This window comes from Cervus canadensis, chromosome 25 (assembly GCF_019320065.1).
Source record: "Cervus canadensis isolate Bull #8, Minnesota chromosome 25, ASM1932006v1, whole genome shotgun sequence".
NCBI classification, from domain to species: domain Eukaryota; kingdom Metazoa; phylum Chordata; class Mammalia; order Artiodactyla; family Cervidae; genus Cervus; species Cervus canadensis.
The window spans coordinates 16731122-16757242 of record NC_057410.1 but is presented as its reverse complement, the minus strand read 5'-3'; the positions used below and the strand labels follow the sequence as shown (position 1 = coordinate 16757242).

At 35.6% G+C, this 26121-nt stretch overlaps 1 protein-coding gene across 2 annotated transcripts in view; it reads right to left on the bottom strand.

Moving 5' to 3' along the window:
• CNTN1 (contactin 1) overlaps positions 1-26121 on the bottom strand; it is a 390272-nt gene that overhangs the window by 118515 nt on the left and 245636 nt on the right. For both annotated transcript variants that reach the window (XM_043447015.1, XM_043447014.1), the window contains 8 exons: positions 23267-23473; positions 20632-20731; positions 20310-20491; positions 16980-17104; positions 16214-16331; positions 11510-11660; positions 8149-8276; positions 7666-7841 (listed from right to left, as the gene is read on the bottom strand). In XM_043447015.1, coding sequence (XP_043302950.1) covers positions 7666-7841; positions 8149-8276; positions 11510-11660; positions 16214-16331; positions 16980-17104; positions 20310-20491; positions 20632-20731; positions 23267-23473 — 1187 coding nt within the window. The remainder of the gene's footprint in view (positions 1-7665; positions 7842-8148; positions 8277-11509; positions 11661-16213; positions 16332-16979; positions 17105-20309; positions 20492-20631; positions 20732-23266; positions 23474-26121) is intronic.

The following is a 26121-nucleotide window of genomic DNA, read 5'->3' as shown; positions in this document are numbered from 1 at the left end:
CACTTTATAGGCATTCTCTCATTGAATTCTCACAAAAATACTATGAAGTAACCCATGTTGCAAACCCAATGAAGTAACTAATGAAGTAGGTGAATTACTAATAAAATTTTACCAATGGGGAAATATGAAACTTAGAGAGGCTTAATCACTGACTCAGAGTCACAGAATAAGAAATGAAAAAAAATTGAGCCTAGAGTTCCAGCTGTGGCAAAGTCTCTGAACAATTTATATGATATTTACGAATTCAAAACAGGTATGAATCCAAAAGTCTACAAGCAATAAATGCTGGAGAGGGTGTGGAGAAAAGGGAACCCTCTTACACTGTTGGTGGGAATGCAAACTAGTACAGCCACTATGGAAAACAGTGTGGAGATTTCTTAAAAAACTGGAAATAGAACTGCCATATGACCCAGCAATACCACTTCTGGGCATACACACCGAGGAAACCAGATCTGAAAGAGACACGTGCACCCCAATGTTCATCACAGCACTGTTTATAATAGCCAGGACATGGAAGCAACCTAGATGCCCATCAGCAGACGAATGGATAAGGAAGCTATGGTACATATACACCATGGAATATTACTCAGCTGTTAAAAAGAATTCATTTGAATCAGTTCTAATGAGATGGATGAAACTGGAGCCCATTATACAGAGTGAAGTAAGCCAGAAAGATAAAGAACATTACAGCATACTAACACATATATATGGAATTTAGAAAGATGGTAACGATAACCCTATATGCAAAACAGAAAAAGAGACACAGAAGTACAGAACAGACTTTTGAACTCTGTGGGAGAAGGTGAGGGTGGGATGTTTCAAAAGAGCAGCATGTATATTATCTATGGTGAAACAGATCACCAGCCCAGGTGGGATGCATGAGACAAGTAAAAAAAAAAAAAAAAAAAAGTATGCAAAACCTTCTACCTGAGTTATAATTTTAACTTTTATTTTTAATTAGAAAAAGAGCTAAGTTATGTCAGTGGCAATACCAGATTTAGAAAGTTAAAGAAACTTAAACTTAGATGGTGGCTCTGACAGGGAGAATTGCTGAATAGTTGACAGAAAATGACTCAAAGAAGATGTCAAAAGTTCTTGAAAAAAAAATCTGCATAACAGGTATCACCATTGGAGAGGTAAAAAATGATATGTTATAAATATGAATTTTTTGGTAAAGTGTTTCAGGTCTTTTCTAGAGCAAAAGGGGTTAAAAATTAAATTAGTAAGTAAAATGATGCTGCTTTTTTATTTACTCTAAAGGAGAAGTAGCTATTGGATTGGAAAATCAAAATAAAAATCATTTTATATTTGGACTTGAAAAATTTATGTATTTTCCATACAATTTTAACAGAATAAAAGAATGCCAGATAAACTAATTATAAGCTTATTGTATCATAGTTCCAAAGTTAGGACATTTATAATTCATATATATGTATAAATATAAGAATACTTAACATCAATGCATAAATTCAAGTTCAAATGAAACATTTATTGAACCTGATTACATAGCCATAAAATACTCAGTGAATATTTATTTGAATAGTGACAGGATAAATAACATGACAGGTAAATTATATAGTTAACTTTTAAGTCTTTTCTATAATTAGTATTGTTACTTACAGCTTTAAAATTAATAGCTCCATTTTAAAATTAACTAATTCAAAAGGGTTTTACAAAAAGCAATATTATAAATGTAATAGATATGTTATTTATGTATTTAAATTTTATAGGTCACTATAAATTCTTAAAGGAAATGCACATCTTCAAAAATATAGTTACTTTCCCCTTGATAATTATATGACTATAATTGGAAGAAGTATAAAGAAAAAAATTAAATCATGCATCTTAGATATAAGAAAATACATTTGTTATAGTTTCATAAAACAAGTTCTAGGGTCCATGTTGTGAAATTTGAAACCTTATGTAAGGTTGCCACATAGTGGCAAGATCAAGGATTGCAAGCTAAAATCAAGAATGCTTGATTATTGAATATATTATTGAAATCAAACTAGAAAATACAGAGTCCAAAAGTCTGTTATATACATCTGTGTCTCTTTTTCTGTTTTGCATATAGGGTTATCATTACCATCTTTTTAAATTCCATATATATGCGTTAGTATACTGTATTGGTGTTTTTCTTTCTGGCTTACTTCACTCTGTATAATGGGCTCCAGTTTCATCCACCTCATGAGAACTAATTCAAATGAATTCTTTTTAATGGCTAAGGCGAGGGTGGGATGATCTGAGAGAACAGCATTGAAACATGTATATTATCAAGTGTGAAACAGATCGCCAATCCAGGTTGGATGCATGAGACAAGTGCTCGGGGCTGGTGCACTGGGAAGACCCAGAGGGATGGGATGGGGGGGAGGTGGGATGGGGGTTCAGGATGGGGAACACATGTAAATCCATGGCGGATTCATGTCAATGTATGGCAAAAACCACTACAATATTGTAAAGTAATTAGCCTCCAACTAATGAAAATAATTGGGGCAAAAAAAAAAAGAAAGAAAATACAAACAGATTCTTAGAATTAAAAGTTTACATTTTGATGTCTATATTCTTCATGAATTAGAGTTATTAATTTTTAGCAATTTAAATGATTTGAATATGATGATGATGATAGTTGTATTAACTGCAATAACTACCAAGTCATTTTTTTCCAAATTATTTATATTTGACTTTTAAACTCATAGGATAGCTATGAGTTTAGGTCAGTGCCTGTCTTTGTCTTTTTTTCTACAAAAAGTGTAAAGGGATTTCTTTTATTATGTGTAATGTAATATAGGCAAAATTATCTGCCAATAAATTTTTTAGGAATTTCACAGGTTCTGATTCCTTGCATAGTTACTTAGTTATTCCAATGTCTGAGTCATAATCTTGATGATAGCCTTTTAAAAAATAATTTTTGCTGAACCCACAGTTGTCATGTCAGTCAGTCCACAATTCTTTTAGTTGGGCTTCTTTGACCTCCAATGGAATATGGACACACTTCAAAATGTTATAGTCTAACAGGTATTTCTGTAAGTAAAGGAAACTACATCGTTACTCCTCAAGGCATTTCCAGTGATGTAGGTTTACAGAAAAAGCCCCATCAAAATAGATCTCAACAGTGCCTGCATTTGTCCTATTCAGTGTTTTCTTTACTCTGGTGCGTATCGCTGTTTCTGCTGTAGTATGGGTTCAATACTATATTTTTAAGTGAATACATGATATTTAATAATTAAAATGTTTCCAGAATTAAATAAAATATAAAAACACGATTTAAAAATCCCCAACATTATATATTGATGTATTTGATAGTGCAACTTGAATAACAGACAAATGCAGGCAGCTGTGATCCTTTCCTCACATTTGCTTTCCCCATACCTGCCATCACTCTTATGTGTTCATTAACTGAGTTTTAGATTGGAAGAGCCTCTTTTTCTGAGAGTGGTCTATTAGTAACCTCAGAAGCAATTGCTAGTCATTAGGACTATCTTTCAAAAGGTGGATCAGAAACATTTAGCAGTGAAGTGTGACTTTGAAATTTGCTTTGAAAGAGAAGAAGAGAAGAAAGAAGAAAGAGAAGGAAGATGCAAGGAAAAGTGTTATAGGTCTTTTTAGGTTCCAAAGACTGAATTAAGTTTAACAATTTATTTTAAAATACATTTCTTTTCTGTTTTTTTAAATTATTTACAGAATTAAATCGACTTGTCCATCTACAAAGTGCTAAAAATGCACCTTTGCTTTTACTCCTTGGAAGAAAAGTTATGAACAACCTAGACAACATATTAAAAAGCAGACACATTACTTTGCCAACAAAGGTCCGTCTAATTAAGGCTATGGTTTTTCCAAGAGTCATGTACGGATGTGAGAGTTGGACTTTTAGAAAGCTGAGTGCCGAAGAATTGATTATTTTGAACTGTGGTGTTGGAGAATTTTGAGAGTCCTGTGGCCTTCAAGGAGATCCAACCAGTCCATCCTAAAGGAAATCAGTCCTGAGTGCTCATTGGAAGGACTGATGCTGAAGCTGAAACTCTAATACTTTGGCCACGTGATGCAAAGAACTGACTCATTGGAAAATACCCTGTTGCTGGGAAAGATTGAAGACAGGAGAAGCGGACGACAGAGGATGAGATGGTTAGATGGCATCACCGACTCAATAGACATGAGTTTGAGTAAACACCAGGAATTGGTGACAGACCACTTAAGTATTCTTGCCTTGAGAACCCTATGAACAGTATGAAAAGACAAAAAGATAGGACACTGAAAGATGAACTCCCCAGGTCAGTAGGTGCCCAATATGCTCACCGACTCAATGGACATGGGTTTGGGTAAACTCTGGCAGTTGGTGATGGACAGGGAGGCCTGGTGTGCTGCAGTCCATGGGGTCAAAAGAGTCGGACACGACTGAGCGATTGAACTGAACTGAACTGAAGTTGCATATTTAGCCAGTGAGTATGTTTTCTGCCACTGGTTATTATTATACTCCTTATTTGGTGAAATGAAGCTGAAACCAAGTCCCTGAGGCCAGAGCATTGGCCTGCAGTTGGGGTCTGCTTTGGCTTCTCTGAGGGGAAAGCATGAACCTCTGTGGTTAACATCCAGAAGGAAGGAGTACAGTGAATGAATGATGACCAAAGACTTTTACATCATTCAGTTCAGTTCATTTCAGTTGCTCAGTCGTGTCCGACTCTTTGTGACCCCATGACTGCAGCACGCCAGGCCTCCCTGTCCATCACCAACTGCCAGAGTTTACCCAAACCCATGTCCATTGAGTCGGTGAGCATATTGGGCACCTACTGACCTGGGGAGTTCATCTTTCAGTGTCCTATCTTTTTGTCTTTTCATACTGTTCATAGGGTTCTCAAGGCAAGAATACTTAAGTGGTCTGTCACCAATTCCTGGTGTTTACTCAAACTCATGTCTATTGAGTCGGTGATGCCATCTAACCATCTCATCCTCTGTCGTCCCCTTCTCCTTCCACCTTCAATCTTTCCCAGCAACAGGGTCTTTTCCAATGAGTCCGCTCTTTGCATCAGGTGACCAAAGTATTAGCGTTTCAGTTTCAACATCAGTCCTTCCATTGAGCACTCAGGACTGATTTCCTTTAGGATGGACTGGTTGGACCTCCTTGAAGGCCACAGGACTCTCAAAAGTCTTCTCCAACACCACAGTTCAAAATAATCAATTCTTCGGCACCCAGCTTTCTAAAAGTCCAGCTCTCTTCCGTACATGACTCTTGGAAAAACCATAGCCCTAACTAGATGGGCCTTTGTTGGCAAAGTGATGTCTCTGCTTTTTAATATGCTGTCTAGGTTAGTCATAACTTTTCTCCCAAGGAGTAAGCATCTTTTAATTTCATGGCTGCAGTAATGATCTGCAGTGATTTTGGAGCCCCCAAAAATAAAGTTTGCCACTGTTTCCACTGTTTCTCCATCTATTTGCCATGAAGTGATGGGACCAGATTCCATGATCTTAGTTTTCTGAATGTTGAGCTTTAAGCCAACTTTTACATCATTATCATCCAATTTAATATTAATTTCTTAATTAGTATTTCAGTTATTTCTTCATGTGTCTCTTTCCTTTTTTTTCCTCTCCCCTCCCCCAACGTCTCTCTGTCTTCTTTTTTTTTCCTGTCTCTTCTTTCCTTCCGCTCTCCTTCTACCTCTTCCTTCCTTTCTTCCTTCCTTCTTTAATTCCTTTCTTTTGAAATGTTTATTTGAATCAATCAACAAAAAGATACTATTATTTTAAAGAAAATATGAAGTTTCAGCTTATTCAACATACGAAGTTTCAGCTTAATTTGGGCAATTTATAACTGCCAATTTATTTGTATAGACTCCACTGCAGGTAAAAGTAAGTACTTATATAAATTATACTTGTTGCATTTTAGACATTATTCAGTATATAACACCAAGGTACTAAAATTCAAAAGTCTACTTAAAAAAAAAACCTCTATTTTGTTTACTTTTTTTTTTTCAAATGAATGAATATTGAGTGGATTTTGCTTTTCTTGCAAAACTGAACATAATGTGAAGAAATTATCAAAGAAAATGGTACCAAATTTACTAATGTTGGGCATTCTTATGATTAAGCACATCAAAATAGACATATAAGGAAAAAGTATAACATGTTCTGTTAAAATTGTCTTCTATAAATCCCCAGTTGTTTAAAGTGTAAATTTGGTTCAGAAGCTGAAAGACAGTAGATTCTCTGTATATGCACAGTTGTACCTAGATCTGTTAAATTAAAAAGAAAGAAACTCGAATTACGGTTGACATATGGAAGGCATAAATATTGATACTGTGTTGATAATTGTTTTATGCATCTGTCTAATAACAAATTAAGAATAAGTGTTTCCAGCCCTTTAAAATCAATCTCAACCTGACTGAATGCTTGTTTTGACTTTTTAAAGTATGATGTTCTAGATGAATTTTTTAAGGATAGTTAGTTTGAATGTAGAAGGAAATGGCAACCCACTCCAGTATTCTTGCCTAGAGAATCCTGTGGACAGAGGAGCCTGGTGAGCTGCCGTCTATGGAGTCACAGAGTTTGGACACGACTGAAGTGACTTAGCATGCGTGCATGCATTGGAGAAGGAAATGGCAACCCACTCCAGTGTTCTCGCCTGGAGAATCCCAGGGACAGAGGAGCCTGGTGGGCTGCCGTCTGTGGGGTCACACAGAGTCAGACACGACTGAAGCGACTTAGCAGCAGCAGCAAATTTGAAAGCATAATATTATAAGAGGTATGTATCAAACTTCAGATTTCATAGGACTTGAAAAATCTTAAATACTATACTGAGTTAGTTCAAATTTATTATAATTGACTTCTAAAAGTAGAATTGATGTTTTCTTAAGTAAGCATATGGTCTAGCTAGATCTTTAGGCTTCTAAATGATTGTCTTCCTAGAGAACAGTCTGACAGGAGCAGTGATCAATTTGCACTTTAAATTCATCACAATTTAAGGAGCCTTATCAGTGCAACCAAGGGTGTTCCTATAGAAGTTGTTATTCCTGCATTACTTCCCCCTCCTTTTCCTCTATTTTCTTTGTTTCTATACAATGACATCACCATGCTTCCTATTCTTAAAATACAGCCATTTAGACCTTTAAAAATCACATGAACTACTTCTTCAAACCTTTCCATGTATATATTTTGTCTATATCTTACCCTCAAGGAAAAAAAATGACTTAAAATCGTCATTATAACAAAGGCTAAATTCTGTTTCTTACCTCCTTTGAAATGAAGTCACTTAGAACCCAAAGTACAGATACAATGAGGTAGAGTGCACATTCTTATAAAAATTGTATTACAATAAAGAGAAAATGGACATAATGAGGGCTTCCCTGGTAGTCAGCTGGTAAAGAATCCGCCTGCAGTGCAGGAGACCACGATTTGATTCCTGGATCAGGAAGATCCACTGAAGAAGGGATAGGCCGCCCACTCCAGTTTTGTTCAGCTTCCCTGGTGGCTCATTACCAAAATCCTCAGGGCCAGTCATGTTTAGCAAGGTTCAGGAATACTACGATTAATTCAAGGAGGCCCATGAAAAAGATTTTGCCTGTTTTTCAGTCTCAGGTATATGATTTAGTAATAAAAATTCCCATGCAGGCACATGAGGGATGTCAGAATGTTAATAAGATGAAAATAAGGACAGGCCATAAATAAAACACGTACCATAAAATTCCGCTGGTAATGAATGTTCTCTTTGTTAAAGTCGATCACATAACCATTGAAGGACCAAACAAATGTCAGATCCAGGGCAGGATCAGAGGAAGCAGCACACTGCATGGTAGCATTTTCTCCAACGGTGATATCAGCGTTAATTGGGGCCAATATAATTCGTGTGGGATCTATATATTTTTAAATAAAGGAGTAAAGCACAATTCAAAAAATTAGGAGACACCATATTATCCAGTATATTACAAAATAAAAATCAGTATAATTGAAATCCCTGGGCAAAGGAGTAAGAAGTCTACAAATCAAATTCTAGGAACAGTTTCATCAAGCAAGAGATTTTCCCAGAAGGCTTTTGAAATGGAAGCATCAATACATGAATTGTCTTATAAACTTAGTACAGAATCACGTCTTATGGCACATTAGAAACTAAGCATTGTTAAACTTTAAAAAAAATGTAAAATTAATCAAATGTTTTCTTACCTGTGATAACAAGAGTCCCAGTGCTATTAGCCTTCCCTTTATTATTTTCTACAAAGCATGTATAGACACCTCCATCACTCCTTGTAATGTTATTGATTTCCAAGCTGCCATCTTCCCAAATGAGTACTCTATGAAATGAAAAAATATATATACTTCACAAAATCAATTTAATGAAATATGCTATTATTCTATATATTAGATTAAAAACACTAATGTCTTTGTATCATTAACATTTTAGATAAATTGCTTGACAGAGACTTTTTAAAGAGTAAACATTCTAGCCTTTGTTTAGAACATTCTTTCCCAACATCAAATTGTTTTGGAAAGCAATCTTCATCTTTTTCTTGGACTATCACAGTAATCCTATCTTCCTGCTGCCATCCTTGTCTCTCTACAGTCTCCTTTCCCACATGTCAGCCAGACATGAAGATATATGTCATATAACTAATATCACATCACTCTCTGGCTCACTGATGTCACAGGACCCTCCAGTGACTTTTCCACCTCATGCACAGTAGGGGCCACAGTCCTCAGATTGTCTTCTCAGGTCCAATACAATTTCACAGTTCGTTTCCTACATTCTTCAGGGTTTTCCACAGTGGCACTTTCAGTAAACTTTGCCTGATAATTCTAGATATTATGACATACACACAGGCACAAAAGACTCTGCTACTGTCCTGGCATTCCTCATGCTATCCCTGTTCCCAGAATTTTTCTTCCTAATACATATTTCATCAGAAAAATACTTCAGTTTTACTTATTAATCTATCTTTGCATTAGATGTCAGGAATTTTTATCTGCTTTGTTTTTGGCCCTGTCTCTAACTAGGTAACATATCGATTAACGTATATATTCATTAGGAAAAAACAAAACAAAAAATACTATTTTCCAGAAACTCCTTAAGGAGGGAGACATGGAACAATGAAGAGGCATTCACACAACCTGATTTTGAATGTATGAACTACATGGAGTCTGACTGAAGCAGTGTCTCTCTACGCACAACTGTAAAATGATTTTTAAACCACTGTGAGACAGACTTAGACCAGTCACAAGCCTGAAAGATATGAGTCCAGATCTGCCAGGAATGTGACCTCAGGACTTCGGACTTGGAAGTTAGAACAGACTGGTATTTCCACAGTTACAAAGAAATACAAACATATTTTATTTTTAGAAACTTTCAAACAAAGATATTGTAAAACTTTCCTTAGTAAAAGCTTCTGTATAAATTACTACTTAGGAAATTCTTCTATGAATGTAAACTAAATCTTTCATACTAACAGAACTTAAATCTATTCCCTCTGCCTGTCTGCCTCTTCCTTAGAGCCAGGAGACCAAAAACTCATTTCTTATAACTTTTACATCTAGTTAATATGATATTAATATCACATATATTATGATATATCATACATAATTTATATTACATATATTAATACTTTATATATTATTATATAACTTTATTATATAATGTTTGAACTTAGAGTCATTATTGGATTATCTGTCCCTGGATTTTTACTTTATTTTATAAATCTTTAAAGTTGTTTTCCATTATGGTTTATACAGGATATTGACTATTCTGTGCTTTACAGTAGGACCTTGTTGTTTATCCAGTCTGTATATAATAGTTTGCATCTACTAATCCCAAACTCCCAACCCATCCCTCCTCTAACCTCCTCCTCCTTGGCAACCACAAGTCTCTCTCTATGTCTGTGAGTCTGTTTCTGTTTTGTAAACAAGTTCACTTGTGGCATATTTTAGATTTCACGTACAAGTGAAATATATCTCTTATTTTCAGAAAATATGATATAGATAAACAGTCACAGAAGCCAGGAACCACAAAGTCTTTAATAAATTAGTCACTTGTTGCCAAAATTATCTCAGTATAATCCATGAAGCATGGTTCTGAGAAATCCGTGGTTGCAGAGGCCTATGGCATGAGTCCTCATAGGAATCAGAGCAAGATTTTTTTCATTAAGGAGAGAGAGCTAATGGTGCAGCCAATAGTGAATGCCATGCCCGAGGCTGTTGTAGTAGTGAATACCTGAGAATGGAACTACCTTCTGATTACAGTCTGTATCATTCATTGTCTGATTGCTAAAGTTTCAACGCTATATTGCACAAATTAACTTTCCCTTTAACACTAATTCTTCAGGTATCATTTTGTTAAAGTCTTAATAACTCTTAGTCAAACATATTAACTATAAAAGTTAATGTGTTCTGGGAAGCAGCTGCTGTCCCTGTGTACCCCTTCCCACTCCATTTCTGTCATATACACAGTCATACCTGCTATTATCCTAACAAGAGGAATATGCTCATTCCATATCAACATGGCACAAGTTCAAAGTTCTAGCTTAGAGATCATTTCACCCATTTTCAGAAGGTTACTTAAACCTTTCCAGGCTTTAGGTATATAAAAATAGAGATGGTAGCATCCATCTTACATTCTTTATTGGATATATTTTACACTTTGCCAGAATATTTTTTAAAGCAAAAGCTACTTTTTTTTCCCTCCCTTATTTAAGCCTTTTGACAGATTTCCATTACTAGTAGATGAAGCCAAGTCCCTCAGCACAAAAAACATTGCTGATCATCTAGCTTACTTTGTGTCATCCCATAACACTTCATTTTCCTCTAAAGACAGCCACACTGATTTTAGTTCTTACAGTCTTTATACATCCTCTGCCCTCTGCCATGGGGCCTTTGCACATACTACACTCCCCTGACTGAAATATTTCTTGCTCTGCAACCTTCATATCCCACTTCTCTTATTTCCCAACGTGACTTGCTTCTCCCCATACTTTATTACTCAATATAACCATAGCTTCTGGGAAACTTATAAAAACCATTCAGTTTGGCTTTTATGCAAATAATCTATGCAAGCCATATACTTTATGTTTTATCCCAAAGCCTCTAAGATACTGATAGGTAGTTAGGAAGATTAGAAGTTCCTGTTCACTTTGGAAGATGGGAAGAGGTGACTTGTACTTTGAAATCACCTTTTATTTCCCCACTGAAATGTTGAATAGACTAATCACATAAAATTAAATCAAATATAAATGGCTATAGATGTGCTTGTTAGGGAAAAAATTAGATTCTGTTTTATTTCCCATTGTTAATTATTTTTGAGGCCTTGGGCAATTTATCACAAATCTCTGGGCCTCACTTTTAGAATATCCTTATATTTGTAGATGTTTAAATGTTTATAATAGATAGGGACAATGATGGGTAACTATTTCGGTTTACCTTAGAACTGTGATATCATCTGTGGAGAAAAGTTAGAACAAAAACATTTACATTATGAATGTGAAAAGAGGTTCTTTACAAAACAAACTTTTCCAAATACTGAACTGCATTCCAGACTAACCTGCTGCTATTGACAAGCCGCTCTGTGCCTTTACTCCATAAAAATTTTGGTTTGGGTGCAGCTTTAGGTTTGCATTCAATTATAACCCGTCCTCCTTTAGCAGCCAGGATCTTTTTCTTCATAGGATTCATTTCAAAAGTTGGAGCCAAAGCTAAAAAGAAAGAACTAGTTATTTTCTTTATTTTTGCTCAAAAGAAAAAAATTCTTCTATACTATAGCACTTTTTCTTTCCTTTTGATTAATAATCAATAGAAAGGATTGTTGCTGTTGGTTATTGTGTCTGATTTTTTGTGACCCCATGGACTGTAGCCCACCAGGATTCTCTGTCCATGGGGTTTCCCAGTCAAGAATACTGGAGTGGGTTGCCATTTCCTTCTTCAGGGGATCAAACCTGGGTCTCCTGCATTGGCAGGTGGATTCTTTACCGCTGAGCCACTTGGGAAGCCAGAAAGGATTACTCTCACCAAATATCACCCACTATGACCAACAGACAGTCCATACATAACACTAGTAGTTTTTCTTTGCTTTAATAGCTTCACTAAGGTATATTTTATTTATCAAATCTTGCCCATTATAAATATGCAATTCTTGGTGATAACTGGATTATTATAAATTTTAGTTGCAGTCAAATGCTGTATAATTTTTTTTTCTTTTTTTTTTTATTATTATTATTTTTTTCCAGTGGGTTTTGTCATACATTGATATGAATCAGCCATGGATTTACATGTATTCCCAATCCCGATCCCCCCTCCCACCTCCCTCTCCACCCGATTCCTCTGGGTCTTCCCAGTGCACCAGGCCGGAGCACTTGTCTCATGCATCCCACCTGGGCTGGTGATCTGTTTCACCATAGATAGTATACATGCTGTTCTTTCGAAATATCCCGCCCTCACATTCTCCCACAAAGTTCAAAAGTCTGTTCTGTATTTCTGTGTCTCTTTTTCTGTTTTGCATATAGGGTTATCGTTATCACCTTTCTAAATTCCATATATATGTGTTAGTATGCTGTAATGTTCTTTATCTTTCTGGCTTACTTCACTCTGTATAATGGGCTCCACAAATGCTGTATAATTTTTAAGGTAACATCTAATTCAATTTTCTTGACTCAATTGCAAAACAGAAGTTAAGTGAGAGGCTGGAGGAAATGGAGCACCATTATTAATACTGACACATATTTATAATTAGTATTCTTTAACCACACTTTGAACAGTCTCTAGTTTACAAGTGAGAAAACTAATATCTGTTAAGATTATGTAACTTGCCAAAGGTGCCACAGGCAAAGGTTATCAGGTGGGAGTTACATTTGAATCTAGTTCCAACTGATTCACAAGCTTGCTCTTTTCAGTAAACTATATGACTCCTCCGTCATTATACAAACATTTATTGAGCACCAACTGTGTGCAGTTACTGTGAGATGCTTTAATAAACAGAGACCCCTGCCTTTAAGACCAACCTACAAACAGCTATGGGGATGATATTTTTAATTAACTGAGGAGTACATGATACATCTCCTTACCTCAAAGTATAGAATAATAATTGTGAAAACAGGTTAGAGCCTAGAACCACTTAATGATATCTCACTTTCTTTAGTGTCCCCACATGTAGCTCATTTCTCAATCTCTTCATCTTCCCCCAGAGTCTGGGGGAATTCCTTCTTTCTATTTCTACATACCCCAGTCATCTGTAACTGTCCTTTCTACAGCTTTTTCTAAGTCTAAGTCTATCTTTATCCAGGTCTTGGTGTTTCATCATCTAGTTCCATGATTCTCAAATTTTATCTGAGCGTCAGAACCATCGGAGGATCTTGGTAAAAATGCTGCTGAGATCTCAGTAGGTCTGGGGTGAACCTGAAACTCAGTACTTCTCGGAAGTGAGGAACATACTCTGAGGAACACATTTCTTATGGAAAAGATTTAGGTTATTCCATTATTCTTTTAATTTGTGTTTTATAATTGGCAATAAATATATAAGTAAACAACCAACTTGTGTTGTATACCTAACACAGCATGTGGTATTCTGTCTAGGTTCAATAAATATTATGGGTAACATATTGTTTGTAAAATGAGAGAAAATATAATAGAATTATATTTAAAAAGCCTAAATTCATCTATAAAATGAGAATTTTTCTTGAATCAGTTTAGTTTTAATAAAATAGTTGCTTTTGTCCAGTCATTAGAATGATTTCATGCTTATGTAATATTTGAATTTCTAGTGACAGAATCTAGACTATGTTCATATATATGTGTATATATACATATACATGTGTATATATATATATATATATACACACATATTTATGTATGTATATTCTCTTTTCTCTTTATTGAGCTTATTATAGACTAATATATGGTACAGCAGAAGTACTGAATAATCATTTGGTAGATAAATAAAAGTTAACTAAATAACTCAGGAAAGAAGAATGAGAAACACCATTTCTACAGGCAATAAGCAAAAAATAGATTGAAACAAATATAAAGATGCCCAGGAATTGATCTCAATCTCAAAATGCTCACTTTGCTTAATTACTACATTAATAGACATTAAATGAAAAAAAAATAGACATTAAATGATTGGAAGACTTTAGACTTGAAGACAAAGAGATCTTTCAATCTGAACTGTTGCATTTTCTTATCATCTTGTAATGTATAACAATCACAGTCACCCAAAGCTGGTGCTCTGGGAAAACCCAGAGGGATAGGATGGAGAACGAGGTGGGACGGGGGCTCAGAATGGGGGGGTACACATGTATGCCAATTTATGTTTACGTGTTGCAAAAACCATCACAATATTGTAAAGTAGTTATCCTCCAATTAAAAAATAATAAACTAATTTTTTAAAAAAGAAGAAATTACAACAGAAAAAAAAGGGTTTACATTTGAGAAATAATTGAAACTCACCTCATATCGTCTCTAAAAGTCAAAATGATTTCTTTGTACTTTTCACCAAAGTGATACAGTACGAAGCCTAAGCGTAAACATCTTCTTGATATCCAAAGAAGCTAGATTGAATATATTAGCAAGGAATTTTGACTTTAAGGGGAAGAAATGGAATATGATCCTCAAAATTTAAGAAGAATCAGGAAAGTTAAAATTAAGAAGGCCTCAACTCTTTTAAAAGATAGTTTTCTTTAATACTTTCTTATTATTATTTCACTGCCTTTCATGTTCTTTTAGAGTCACTCAATTTGTAGTGGTACAACTGTTTTAAAGAACTGCCCTTTGGTATAGCAAAAATCAAATAGGCTGCACTGAGTTATTGCTTTATCTTTTCTCCTTTATATATAATCATATCCCGAAGAGGAAGCCTGCCCATCTGGATTAATTACTTAAAATATAACTAAACTCAATGATAGCCACTTCAAGTAGTATGAAAAAGGCATGATATAGTAAGGTGTTATTTAAGGTAGTTGTAATGAAAATAAGAATGTAAAAAAATCTCAGAAAGACTTATAGGGTAAAAATGAGAAATTTAATAGATGTAATAGGGGAAAAGAATGTAATGGATCGTTTCATTCTTTAGAACACTAATATTTCAAGAGGAAAATATGTGGATGAATGAGAATTAATGACTTTAATTTCAGACATGCTAAGTTTTGGATATCTCTGAATTTACCCAGATGACCATTTCTGCTAAGAAGTTTTTCATACTGAGACAGAAGCTGAGGATAAAATTCTGACCCAGAGATATACATTAAGGGGTCATTGACAGTTAATGGGAGAAGAAGATATCATCCAGGATAATTTTAATTTCAAAATAATAATAATTCAGGAATAATACTATAGAATATGTGAAAGAATGAGAAAGAAAGTGGAATGCAGCCAGAGGAATGCAACTCTGGAAGAGAGCAAGATTTCCAACTGGGCAAAGGAAGGGATGAACAGGAGAAAATGAAGTGATCAAGAAGGAATAATATAGGAGGTATCAGCATCAAGTCACTAAACACAAAGGAGAGGAGAATTCAAGAGGAAAACATGACCCGAAAGAGAAGCATCTTGAGAGATATGCATACACACATTCACACACTCACATACACACATACACACACAAGAGAAGGGATGTGCGTTGAGTACAGATGTAAAGGGATTATTTTTGGACAAGAGGACATGTACATCATCCTCTGGATAAAGAGTATCTAAAGGACAAGTGTAGTAAAGATTCAGATAGTTTTGAATGAGGGGTAGGAAATTGAAACATTTTATCTCCATGATTTTCAATTTTCATAAAGAAGAAACTCAGTGTGGGGTAAGGGGACTGAGGAATGTGCTGAAGGTTTTGAACAGCGATTGTAGGATATGAAACCCAGGGACTGATAAAGCTATTAAGTGCCAAAGACTCCCTGAGGCTGCCTCACAGGCATTGAGGGGGCATATGTACTATGTGAGGTTCTGGCAGTGTTTAGTTGCCCAGACATAGGAGAAAGCAAGACTTGTAAAAATTGATATGTGTAAAGTTTGCTTTACCATTAAAAACATTTTAAAAACCTCTATATTCTATATTGCTTCCAATTTATTTACTATTCTTCAATGAAAGGAAAATAATGCCATTTTAATACAAACCACATTTTAGAAATGCTTAATTTCTAATTCAAGAAACTTTTAATTCAAGAAAGTAATATGAAATTAAATATAATCTAGAGAACCCAAGACACTTTTTAATGTATTGCTTTCTTGTTGATTATTGACAGAAACAAAAAGTGATACTGACCCAAGATCTTCAATTCGGCATTTGCATAAATCGCTCCATGTGTGTTTTCAGCTATGCACTGGTACATGCCAGCATTTTCAAAGGTCACGTCATACAGCCTCAATTCCCCTCTATGATACTGGAAAGAACACAAAGTAAAACATGTCTCCTTGAAAAACTTTAACAGAAATGCTTTCATTTGGGTTTGGGCTTGGTTGTATTCCAAATTAAGTACGTTATTTTTCCCCCACTGTTAATTAACTAAGTCAAGTGGAGTGGGGTTTCCATGGTATGGGGAAGTAAAACCCACTTACCACGCCCAGTGGCTCTTGTTCTATTCATCCTACAGAGCAGAGAGTCCACCTTTTCCCTCTCGGCTCAGCTGAGAGATTACAGTGGGAAGGTAGAGAAGGACCCCACTGCTGCTACTTGTCCCCAGGGCTAAAGGTAGGACCTTCACTCTTACCTCTGTTTCTGTGGGGTCAGGGAAACAGTGGTAAGAAAAAGAGGACAATATCAGGTAGTGGAGATGGATGCAAAGGAAGAAGGGGGAAGTGGAACAAAGGAAACAATAAGGAGAGAGAGAGAGAAGGTAGACATAAGATTACAGAAAACTGGTTAAGCTGAAAAAAGACACTTTATGTTCACTTTTTTGTTGTTGTTGTTTTTTAAAGGAAACTTTTATATTTCAGGGCCTACATGCCACTCCTGCTAATTTTTCCCGGGATTATAGGAAATGTTACCTGAACATAGGCTTAAGAACTGCAAAGCACTTGAACACACATACCGAATATCCATTCTTCAGCCATCGGATGGTAGGAATGGGCTTCCCTGTGGCCACACAAGGCCAGTAGAGATCACTGCCTATATCCACCTCTGTGTCATTGATGTGTTCCACCCACTCAGGAAATGCTAAAAAGTAAAGAACATTGTAAATGCAAATGCAAGTCTCAACATTCATCATCAACTCAAGATGACAAATATTAGACTTAGTTGACTTTCTTCTGGAGAATACATCAGATACTCTCTGAGTTTTAGAATAAATGATAGAATCATTGAAGTTATATACAGGTCTGTAGGTAAACTTTACATTATTAGAGACAAGGTAATTCTAATTCAATTTATAATTGTTTTTCTATTTGTGAACCATGTTTTGTTGGAAAGCTGATTCATAAATAACACTAAAATAACTGATCTTGTAAATCTTTTAGAATGATATTTAAGGTCTGAAAGAATTACGTTTCAATATATTGTGTAAGAGGAATAGAGTCCAGTGCACAAGTGGAGGTGCTGTCCTCAGAGAACAGCTGACTCTAGAGTAAAAAGAGATAAGGCTGGAAATACAAGTGTTAGTAGAAACAAAACAGAAGTTTGTGAGAGTTCTAATTTAATTACTAGCATTTTCTCTGTAAAATAGGAAGCCAAGTTATTAGCTGAGAGGAAGGTTAAAAAGGAATTACTGTGGGTTTAAAGGAAACCATGAAGGCATGATATGGTCATCTAATAAAATGAGAGAGTAAGTAAATCTGGGTAAAAATAGTCTAGCTGCCAGGCAACATTAAGGGCCTATTTACAGTTAGTGAAGTTGTGATGTTTAACTAGACATAGGCTAATCAACTTGGTAGTGCTCATTTCAAGTCATATTCAAGTTCCTTAGTTCTGACACTAGGGCAGAGAGCCAGAGTTTTCCAGTATTACTCTTTGCCAAAATAGCAAGACAAAGTGGAGAGAGATGAGTGAGCTAAGCTGGTGTACAGGGAAATGATAATGATTGAACCCAGATTTAGGAAAGAGATGGCCAAGTTAGGGAAAGTGAGAAGACGTTAAAACAGAGTACGACTAACTGATTATAATTGCTGGTAGATTAAAAGGATTGTAGGAATCTGGGTATTGAAATTTGAAAGGTGGTGATCAGAGTTTAAACACTTAAACTTGAGCTTGTAAAGGGATTGTACTTTTGGTAACATAGGATTATAGACTAGATGATTAAAGGAAAAGAAAGATAGTCTAGCAATGGCAATAAAGATCAAGGAGGACAAGTGTACAAGTCACACCTGGGGACGAGGGTTGTGAAAGAAAATTCAGCCACTGCTTGAGTGGTCTGCAGGAGAAACAGTGTCAGTTACAGCAAAGACTAAAGGGAATGTGCAAAGAAGTTACGGATATAGGGGATTCTGATAATGGTGGACTATGTGTTCTAGAGGCATATTATAAGGACTTCAGAAGTTAGGAATGAAGAGAATATAGAGTCTGAGTAGGAAAGGTGCAGAGCTGTGTGGGTATTAAAGTATAGCCCATAAGACGGCCCTGGGGTCCAAGGGCTTCTTAAGGCAAACGAAATGCACAAGGTGAAAGTTAAAATAATCCTAATCCTAGTGGACATTATGAGATGGTGGTGATGAGGCTGCATGTGCTGGGTCATTGGAGATGCTTACTTCATTCCTGTATAGACAGAGGCCTGGGGTCTAGGGGTAGGAGGTAAGGGTTGGTCTTGACACTGCCACAGTACCCTTTAGTCTACTGGTATTCCAGTTCAGCTCAGGCATTATCCTAGTTTTTCCTATCATTTATCCTTTGATGAGACTAAGGCACCCCTTTAACAAATGCTTTACAAATATCATATGTAATTCCCCATATTGTACTCACAATTTTCTTTATAATTATATACATGTAGGGGTATATATTTATTTGACTGTGTATGACTATATAAATTTGGAGGTTTTTTTATATGGTATGACTAGAGTATGAACTCCTCAAGGGCAAAATATCTCCTTTATTTAACTCTTCTGCCAGAAGGCTCCTACTGTGTCTGCCTCTGAGGATGCACTCTGTGTACATGCATTCTTTCAGTGAATGACCTCGTTGAAGCCTTAGATGTTTATTCAGGTGTGACCTGCAAATTTCACATTGGAGAACATTGTAGGGAGGATTTCAGGATGTAAAGTTTTTTTTTTTTTTTAATTTTTTTATTAGTTGGAGGCTAATTACTTCACAACATTTCAGTGGGTTTTGTCATACATTGATATGAATCAGCCATAGATTTACACTTATTCCCCATCCCGATCCCCCCTCCCATCTCCCTCTCCACCCGATTCCTCTGGGTCTTCCCAGTGCACCAGGCCGGAGCACTTGTCTCATGCATCCCACCTGGGCTGGTGATCTGTTTCACCATAGATAGTATACATGCTGTTCTTTTGAAACATCCCACCCTCACCTTCTCCCACAGAGTTCAAAAGTCTGTTCTGTATTTCTGTGTCTCTTTTTCTGTTTTGCATATAGGGTTATCGTTACCATCTTTCTAAATTCCATATATATGTGTTAGTATGCTGTAATGTTCTTTATCTTTCTGGCTTACTTCACTCTGTATAAGGGGCTCCAGTTTCATCCATCTCATTAGGACTGGTTCAAATGAATTCTTTTTGACGGCTGAGTAAAATTCCATGGTGTATATGTACCACAGCTTCCTTATCCATTCATCTGCTGATGGGCATCTAGGTTCTGAGAAACTATATTCTCTCCTCCCAAATAAAGCTTATTTCAATTAAATACTTATATCAAAAAATTGTATCAAAGAAAAACTTTCCTTAGACCAGTGATTCTCTAAGAGTGGCTCCTCGACAAGTAGGATCAACATCTCCTAAGAATTTTTTATAAATACAAACTCTCACACCCCAGATAGACCTTCTAACTCTGAAACTCTTGAGCATGAGAACCAGCAATTTGTGTCTTTAAAAAAAGCCCTCCAGATGATCTTAAAACATGGTAAAGTTTGTGAATCACTGGCTTAAACTATGTCATAATGCATAGGTTCTTCTACAAATAAAAAAGAGTCTGAAGAAAGTCAACAAGCCATATGAGTTGTATTTTCACAAAATTATCAAGAACACTACTATTGATCCATTCATGTTCCTATAATACCAGAGGCATAAATTCCTAACTTCTCTACTCATTTTTGTGACTTAGTTAGACATAAGGATAAATATTTCATCGTTTTTCACAATGTAATACACATTACTATTTTTAAGCTTAATCATTTTATGCTAGTTTTTTCAAGTGAGAAAATGGTTTTAAATAAGATATTGATTAAATGTGTGGAAAATTAAAACAATGTATCTACCTTGAACATAGATTCTTGCCTGGTGTTTATCCTTTCCTCTATTGTTCTCAGCCTCGCATTCATATATGCCTTCATCTTCTAGCTGAATATTGAAGATCTTGAGGACAGCTCCAGAGGTGCTGATCTCAGCTGTGCTTGGCATCGGTTCTAGGACTTTTCGCCATCGGATATCAGGAACAGGACTTAAACAGAAGATAACAAGAGCTAATGGTCCACAACACTTAAAAGGCAATTTACTCTATGTTTATAGCTAAACATTTATTTCCTAACAATACAAGATTTAAACTCTACATACATTAATGAAATCTGTGAGCATACTCACTTGCCAAGTGCAAAACACTCTAAAGTCACATTTTGGCCCATCAATGCGTATACATCCTTGAACTGAACTACAATATCAGCAGGATATGGTTTTGTTGTTCCTAATTTAAGAAAAACCAAAATTAGCAAGCAGAGCAGAAAGGCTAAATACACTGCTTAGAATCATAACATGAGTGTGTACTTTATACTGTAGAACACTTGAAAGACAAATAGATACACAAAGACCTGAAATATAAACCAAATCAATAGTAAATGCTCTAAAAAAGTGGTGGCCAAGAAGGATTGTTGGAAATATATAAGGGCTGAGGGAATCTCAGGCAAAGAGGACATTTGAACCAGACCAGTTCAAGTTGAGGAAATCACAGATTTTGACACAACTTCAGGAGTGGGCAGGCAATTATAGAAGGTCTAGGAATCAAAATGATACTGAAGTGTATGTAGTTGAAGATGAACTTGAATCTATAATATAGAAGGTTTGAAACTGATATTAAAGATTTTGATATTAATTTCCTCAATGGTTAGCTATTAATAGGGTTTGTTAAGAGACAAAATATGAATTTTACCTTTGGTTTAAGTAGAAGATTTGTTGGCAGTTTTAAGGGAAGGAATGTGGAGAAGAAAAATATAGCAGAGAGTCAGAGCTCTAAGTGAGAGCCTGAACGAGGGCAGAGTCACAGTGGGAACAGAAAGGAAAACACAGATCCAAGTTGTGTTTTAGAACCAGAATCGAACGAACTGCCCCTTGGATCAATGTTTTCTCAAGATACAGATCAAAAATCCAATTCATTAAAATCACTTGGGATGCTCTTTGAACCTATAGATTCCTGGGTCACATCCTGGGTCTGCTGAATCACTATCTTTGGGTTCCACATTTTCCTCAAACTCCCCAAGTGCTTACGTCCTAAATGAGAACTGCTGTGTTCACTGTCCTCAGGATGTCAGTGGAAAGGAGCTGATGATTAAAATTCTCTCCTCAGTTACTGGTGAGAAATATGATAGTATTATTCAATGAGATGAAGAACACCAGGAGAGGAGGTTTAGAGAGGAGATGAAAGATGTGTTTGGAATATTTCAAATGTAAGACTTTTGAGAAGCTTCTGTGTGTCAAGCCCAGGATGTAGGTAGGATTAGGGAAAAGTTTAGGGAAAAGGATTAGGGAGAAGTGAATCTGGAGTCAGCACATAGGGCCTCTAGTGAAATAAAGGTGTAAATGAATGAGACTATCTAGAGAAAGATTGGAAAGAAATATTAGAATGAGGAAGATCTGATGCAGGATACTGCATAGAGTTTGTCACCGAGGCACCTGGGAAACAAGCAGAGGCAGAAATAGTCATAAAAAAATAGGAAAAGAAAGGAGATTTCAAGAGAGACAGAAGAGATCAACACAGGTCAAATTTCATACAGAATCAGACCTGAAAATGTCCTTTGGATTTAGCAAATCCAAAAAGTGGTTTTGATTACTCAAGACTGTCTGCATTGAATACAAAAGAATATGCAGAGGGAAACAAATGGAGGAGAGTTTGAAGATTTAGAAAAGAAAGAGTGATGCAATGACATCCTTAAATGAAATAAACGGAATGTGAATGAGAGCAGCTGGAGCAATTAGCTTGAGCAGCAGGAAAAACACTTTTTCCACTAAGAAAGAAAGAAGCACTGAATTTTGAGGGAAGAAAATGAGGGAAGTTTTCACATGATGGTTCCTTTTCACTCCGTGAAGAAGTGGTGAGAGTATTTCCTAAGATTTGAGAGGGGGGGAAAAAAGCCAGATAATAAGAAGATGTTTATTGAATACTAACCATGTGACTGCTATCTTGAGAATAATAATAAAATAGAATGTCTGTGAGATGATAGACTTGCCACCATTATTATACAAAACTTAGAGGTAAGACCCAAATTTAATTCTGCCAACAACAGAACCAGTATTTCCTCAGAAGCTTGAATTCAGTGATATGAGTGTTGCAGCAGGACTGAGATAAAAATAACCTGAAGTAAGAAAACATATTGTATTCTGATTTTCACAGGAAGTGGTGCATTAAAAAATGAAATTCAGTTCATTCAACTGAAGCCTGAGGAAAGGCCAGTTAAGAGCATGTTAACTCTTAACTGTCATTCAACATGGTACCACAGTACCCTATTACACTATTTTCAATACTATTTACAATAGATAGGCAATTTATATACTTATTTGCTTCATGTAAATAATTCCTTAAAAATAAAAAATGATATGATTGCTTTTCCTTCCACCCTAATTCTGTAATCACTGCAGCTTGTTTTGATATAATCATTCATTCACTTTCATGAATTGACTATGAAGTAGGACTGATCATGAAACAAAAAACAGATGGTGGTGATTCTCATTTATAACCAATATATTGGCATTTTGCTAGTAAATCAATTGGGTTTCTATACATTCACTGAACTGGAGGCAACCAATCCAAACTCAACTACCTTAGGACACTTAATGATATAAATCTTCTCTAGGTGAAAATCTAAGGAAAAACCAAGACTTTCAAAGTATATGTCCTCTGTCCTGGTGAAGCAGTCAGCTGGTTTGCCCACTGGATATTTCTTTTCATTATTATAAGTATGCCATAAGTAGACAACCTTACAAAAACAGAGGAACAAATATAACTTACGTTCAGGTAGTGGAATGAGTGGGATAAATTTGCTGAACACACTCTTTGTAATAGAGGGACTGGATACAAAGCAAGAGTAGTTGCCTTTGTCGGATGCCTCAACATTAGCAATGTAGAGATTGCCATTTGTCTGAGACACAAATCTTCGTTTATCCATTGTGATAAATACAGGAAATTCATTTAGAAGCCAGCGGTAGCTAAGATCATCTAGAAGAAAATATTGTTGACTAAGCATTAAACTCTCTCCAAAAGCAAAGATTTTGTTTTCTAGTAGTAAGCTAGTTCATAACCTAATGTAGGCTTTTAAAATATTACTGACTCAGTTTTAAGCTCTTCTCCAAAAGGAAAAGTCTTGTTTTCCAGAAATAAACTAGGACATAATCTAATCTAGGCTTTTGTAGAGTAAATGTTGGAAGTAGGCCAAGATAAACAGTGCACATTTTCTAAAAGCTACTGTAGTTTGAATATAAAGTGATGCTAAGCAATAATATCTATTTCTCAATTATTCATGAATTACTAATATTCTTTTAATTAATTATGGGCTAAATGCAACTCAGTTTAAATGACTTGCTTAGAATTTCATGACTAAGTAGAATTAGGATTCTGAATCCAGGTCTAAGAGTTTCAAATTCCATCTTCTCTATTGCATTTAAAAGATAAAATCAACTGTACTGTGGCTTTACATATTTTTATTTTTATACTCCTATTGTACATGACAGATTTAGAAATGAGCTTATGCAGCCTATTCTGGCCACATTAAAAAGTAAAAACTACAGAAAAGGAAAAAGGCATTTTACTTGTTTTCTTACATATTAGGAAGCAGATCATATGGTAACTTTTAACTGTAGTAAATTCCTTTGGCTAAGCATACTGGCTGGTTAGGCCAAAAGTTGAATTTCCTCATTAAATTGCTGCTTTCCCCACAGTTTTCCATTTGGATCTCCCCTTTATGTTTTGAGGGATGACACTCCAGTAGCCATGCACAGCAGCAATGCACGAGAGGGAACTCTGGGTGATACATATTTATCAGTCTCAAAGTCCTAATCCCCTTTAAAACATTATAAGCATGTGAAGACAACTGTCACTAGGGAGATACCCTCAGGGGGAAAAAATACCCTCAGGGGGAAAAAATACTCTCAGGGGAATAAAGAAAAAAAAGGCACCCTCAGAAACAGAACTCTTAGTTCAAGTTAGGAAAGATTTAGATGCAAGATGGTGGAAAATCAAGATATTTAAAAAATGAAATAATCATGACCTGACACCATTTTGCTTTATGGAACTCAAGGTGATCGACTGATATAGCTGCTAGACGGAGCATGAAAAAGAGCTGAATATGAAAATCTAAAAGAATTGCATACTATATACATCCAGTATGATTGAAAATAATAGTCCAGGGGATTCCATTTAAATTAGCTATATAATTTTCTCCAGCAATATACAGTCTCATAAAAGTGAATGAAGATGATTATTCTGTTTTTCCATCTTAACTTTTTAATTATTGAAGTTTATTTTTTGTTTTCAAAAAATAAAAATACAAAGTTAAATTTGAAAGAAAATTAAATCTCCATATTTCTCCAACTCAGCATTCTTGTTGTTAGCATACGTCTTTCTAGACCTTGATATCTGTGAATGATTCTTGTCGTTGTTGCTCAGTCATGTCCAAATCTTTGTGGCCCCATGGACTGCAGCACGCCAGGCTTCCCTGTCCTTCAACATCTCCTAGAGCTTGCTCAAACTCAAGTCCATTGAGTCAGTGATGCCATCCAACCATCTCATCCTCTGTTGTCCCCTTCTCCTCTTGCCTTCAATCTTTCCCAGCATCCCGGTCTTTTCCAATGAGTTGACTTTTTGCATCAGGTGGCCAAAGTATTGGAGCTTCAGCTTCAGCATCAGTCCTTCTAATGAATATTCAGGGTTGATTTCTTTTACGATTGACTGGTTTGATCTCCTTTCTGTCCAAGTGACTCTCAAAAGTCATCCCCAACACCACAGTTCAAAAGCATCAGTTCTTCAGTGCAAAGCTGTCCTTATGGTCCAACTCTCGCATCCATACATGACTACTGGATAAATCATAGCTTTGACTATCTGGAACTTTGTTGGCAAAGAAATGTCTCTGCTTTTTAATATGCTGACTAGGTTTGTCATAACTTTTCCTCCAAGGAGCAAGCATTTTTTTTTAATTTTGTGGCTGCAGTCACCCTCTGCAGTGATTTTTGGAGCCCCTCCAAAATGAAGTCTATTACTGTTTCCATTGTTTCCCCATCCCTTTGCCATGAAGTGAATAATTCTATTAATATTAATTGTTATCCTTATGTTGATTTAAGAAGGTCAGGTAAAAACAAAGAAGAAACAAAATAAGCAGAAACTTTGGAGGCTGCTTAAATTGCTGAAATCAGGTTTTTGGAACTGGGCAACAAATAATTCTATGTTTATAGTATTTAGAAATAACATTTATCATATATTTTACAGACTGTGAACCAAATAATATTTATAGTATATTTTAACAGATGTAAGTTTGTCTAGTTTTGAAATAATTTTTGTATTCTCACTTAAAAAGAAAATTAATATTTTTGTAATGAATCTGGACACAAATTCCAAAAAATCAGAGTCAGGAAAGTATAGATTTCCTTACAGAAGAATTTTCTTAGCTATATAATATTTTAAGATACCACACACAAAACTAATTCAGAATATTCTGAATACTCCATAGTTATGTCAATGTGGAGACCTGTATTTTAATTCTAGACTAAATATTAATATGACTTTGGTCAGGCTATTTTAACTGCCATATTACTCAGTTTCTCTAAATTCTAAGAAATTTTTCTCTGTACCACTCATGAGAGAAGAGGAACAGG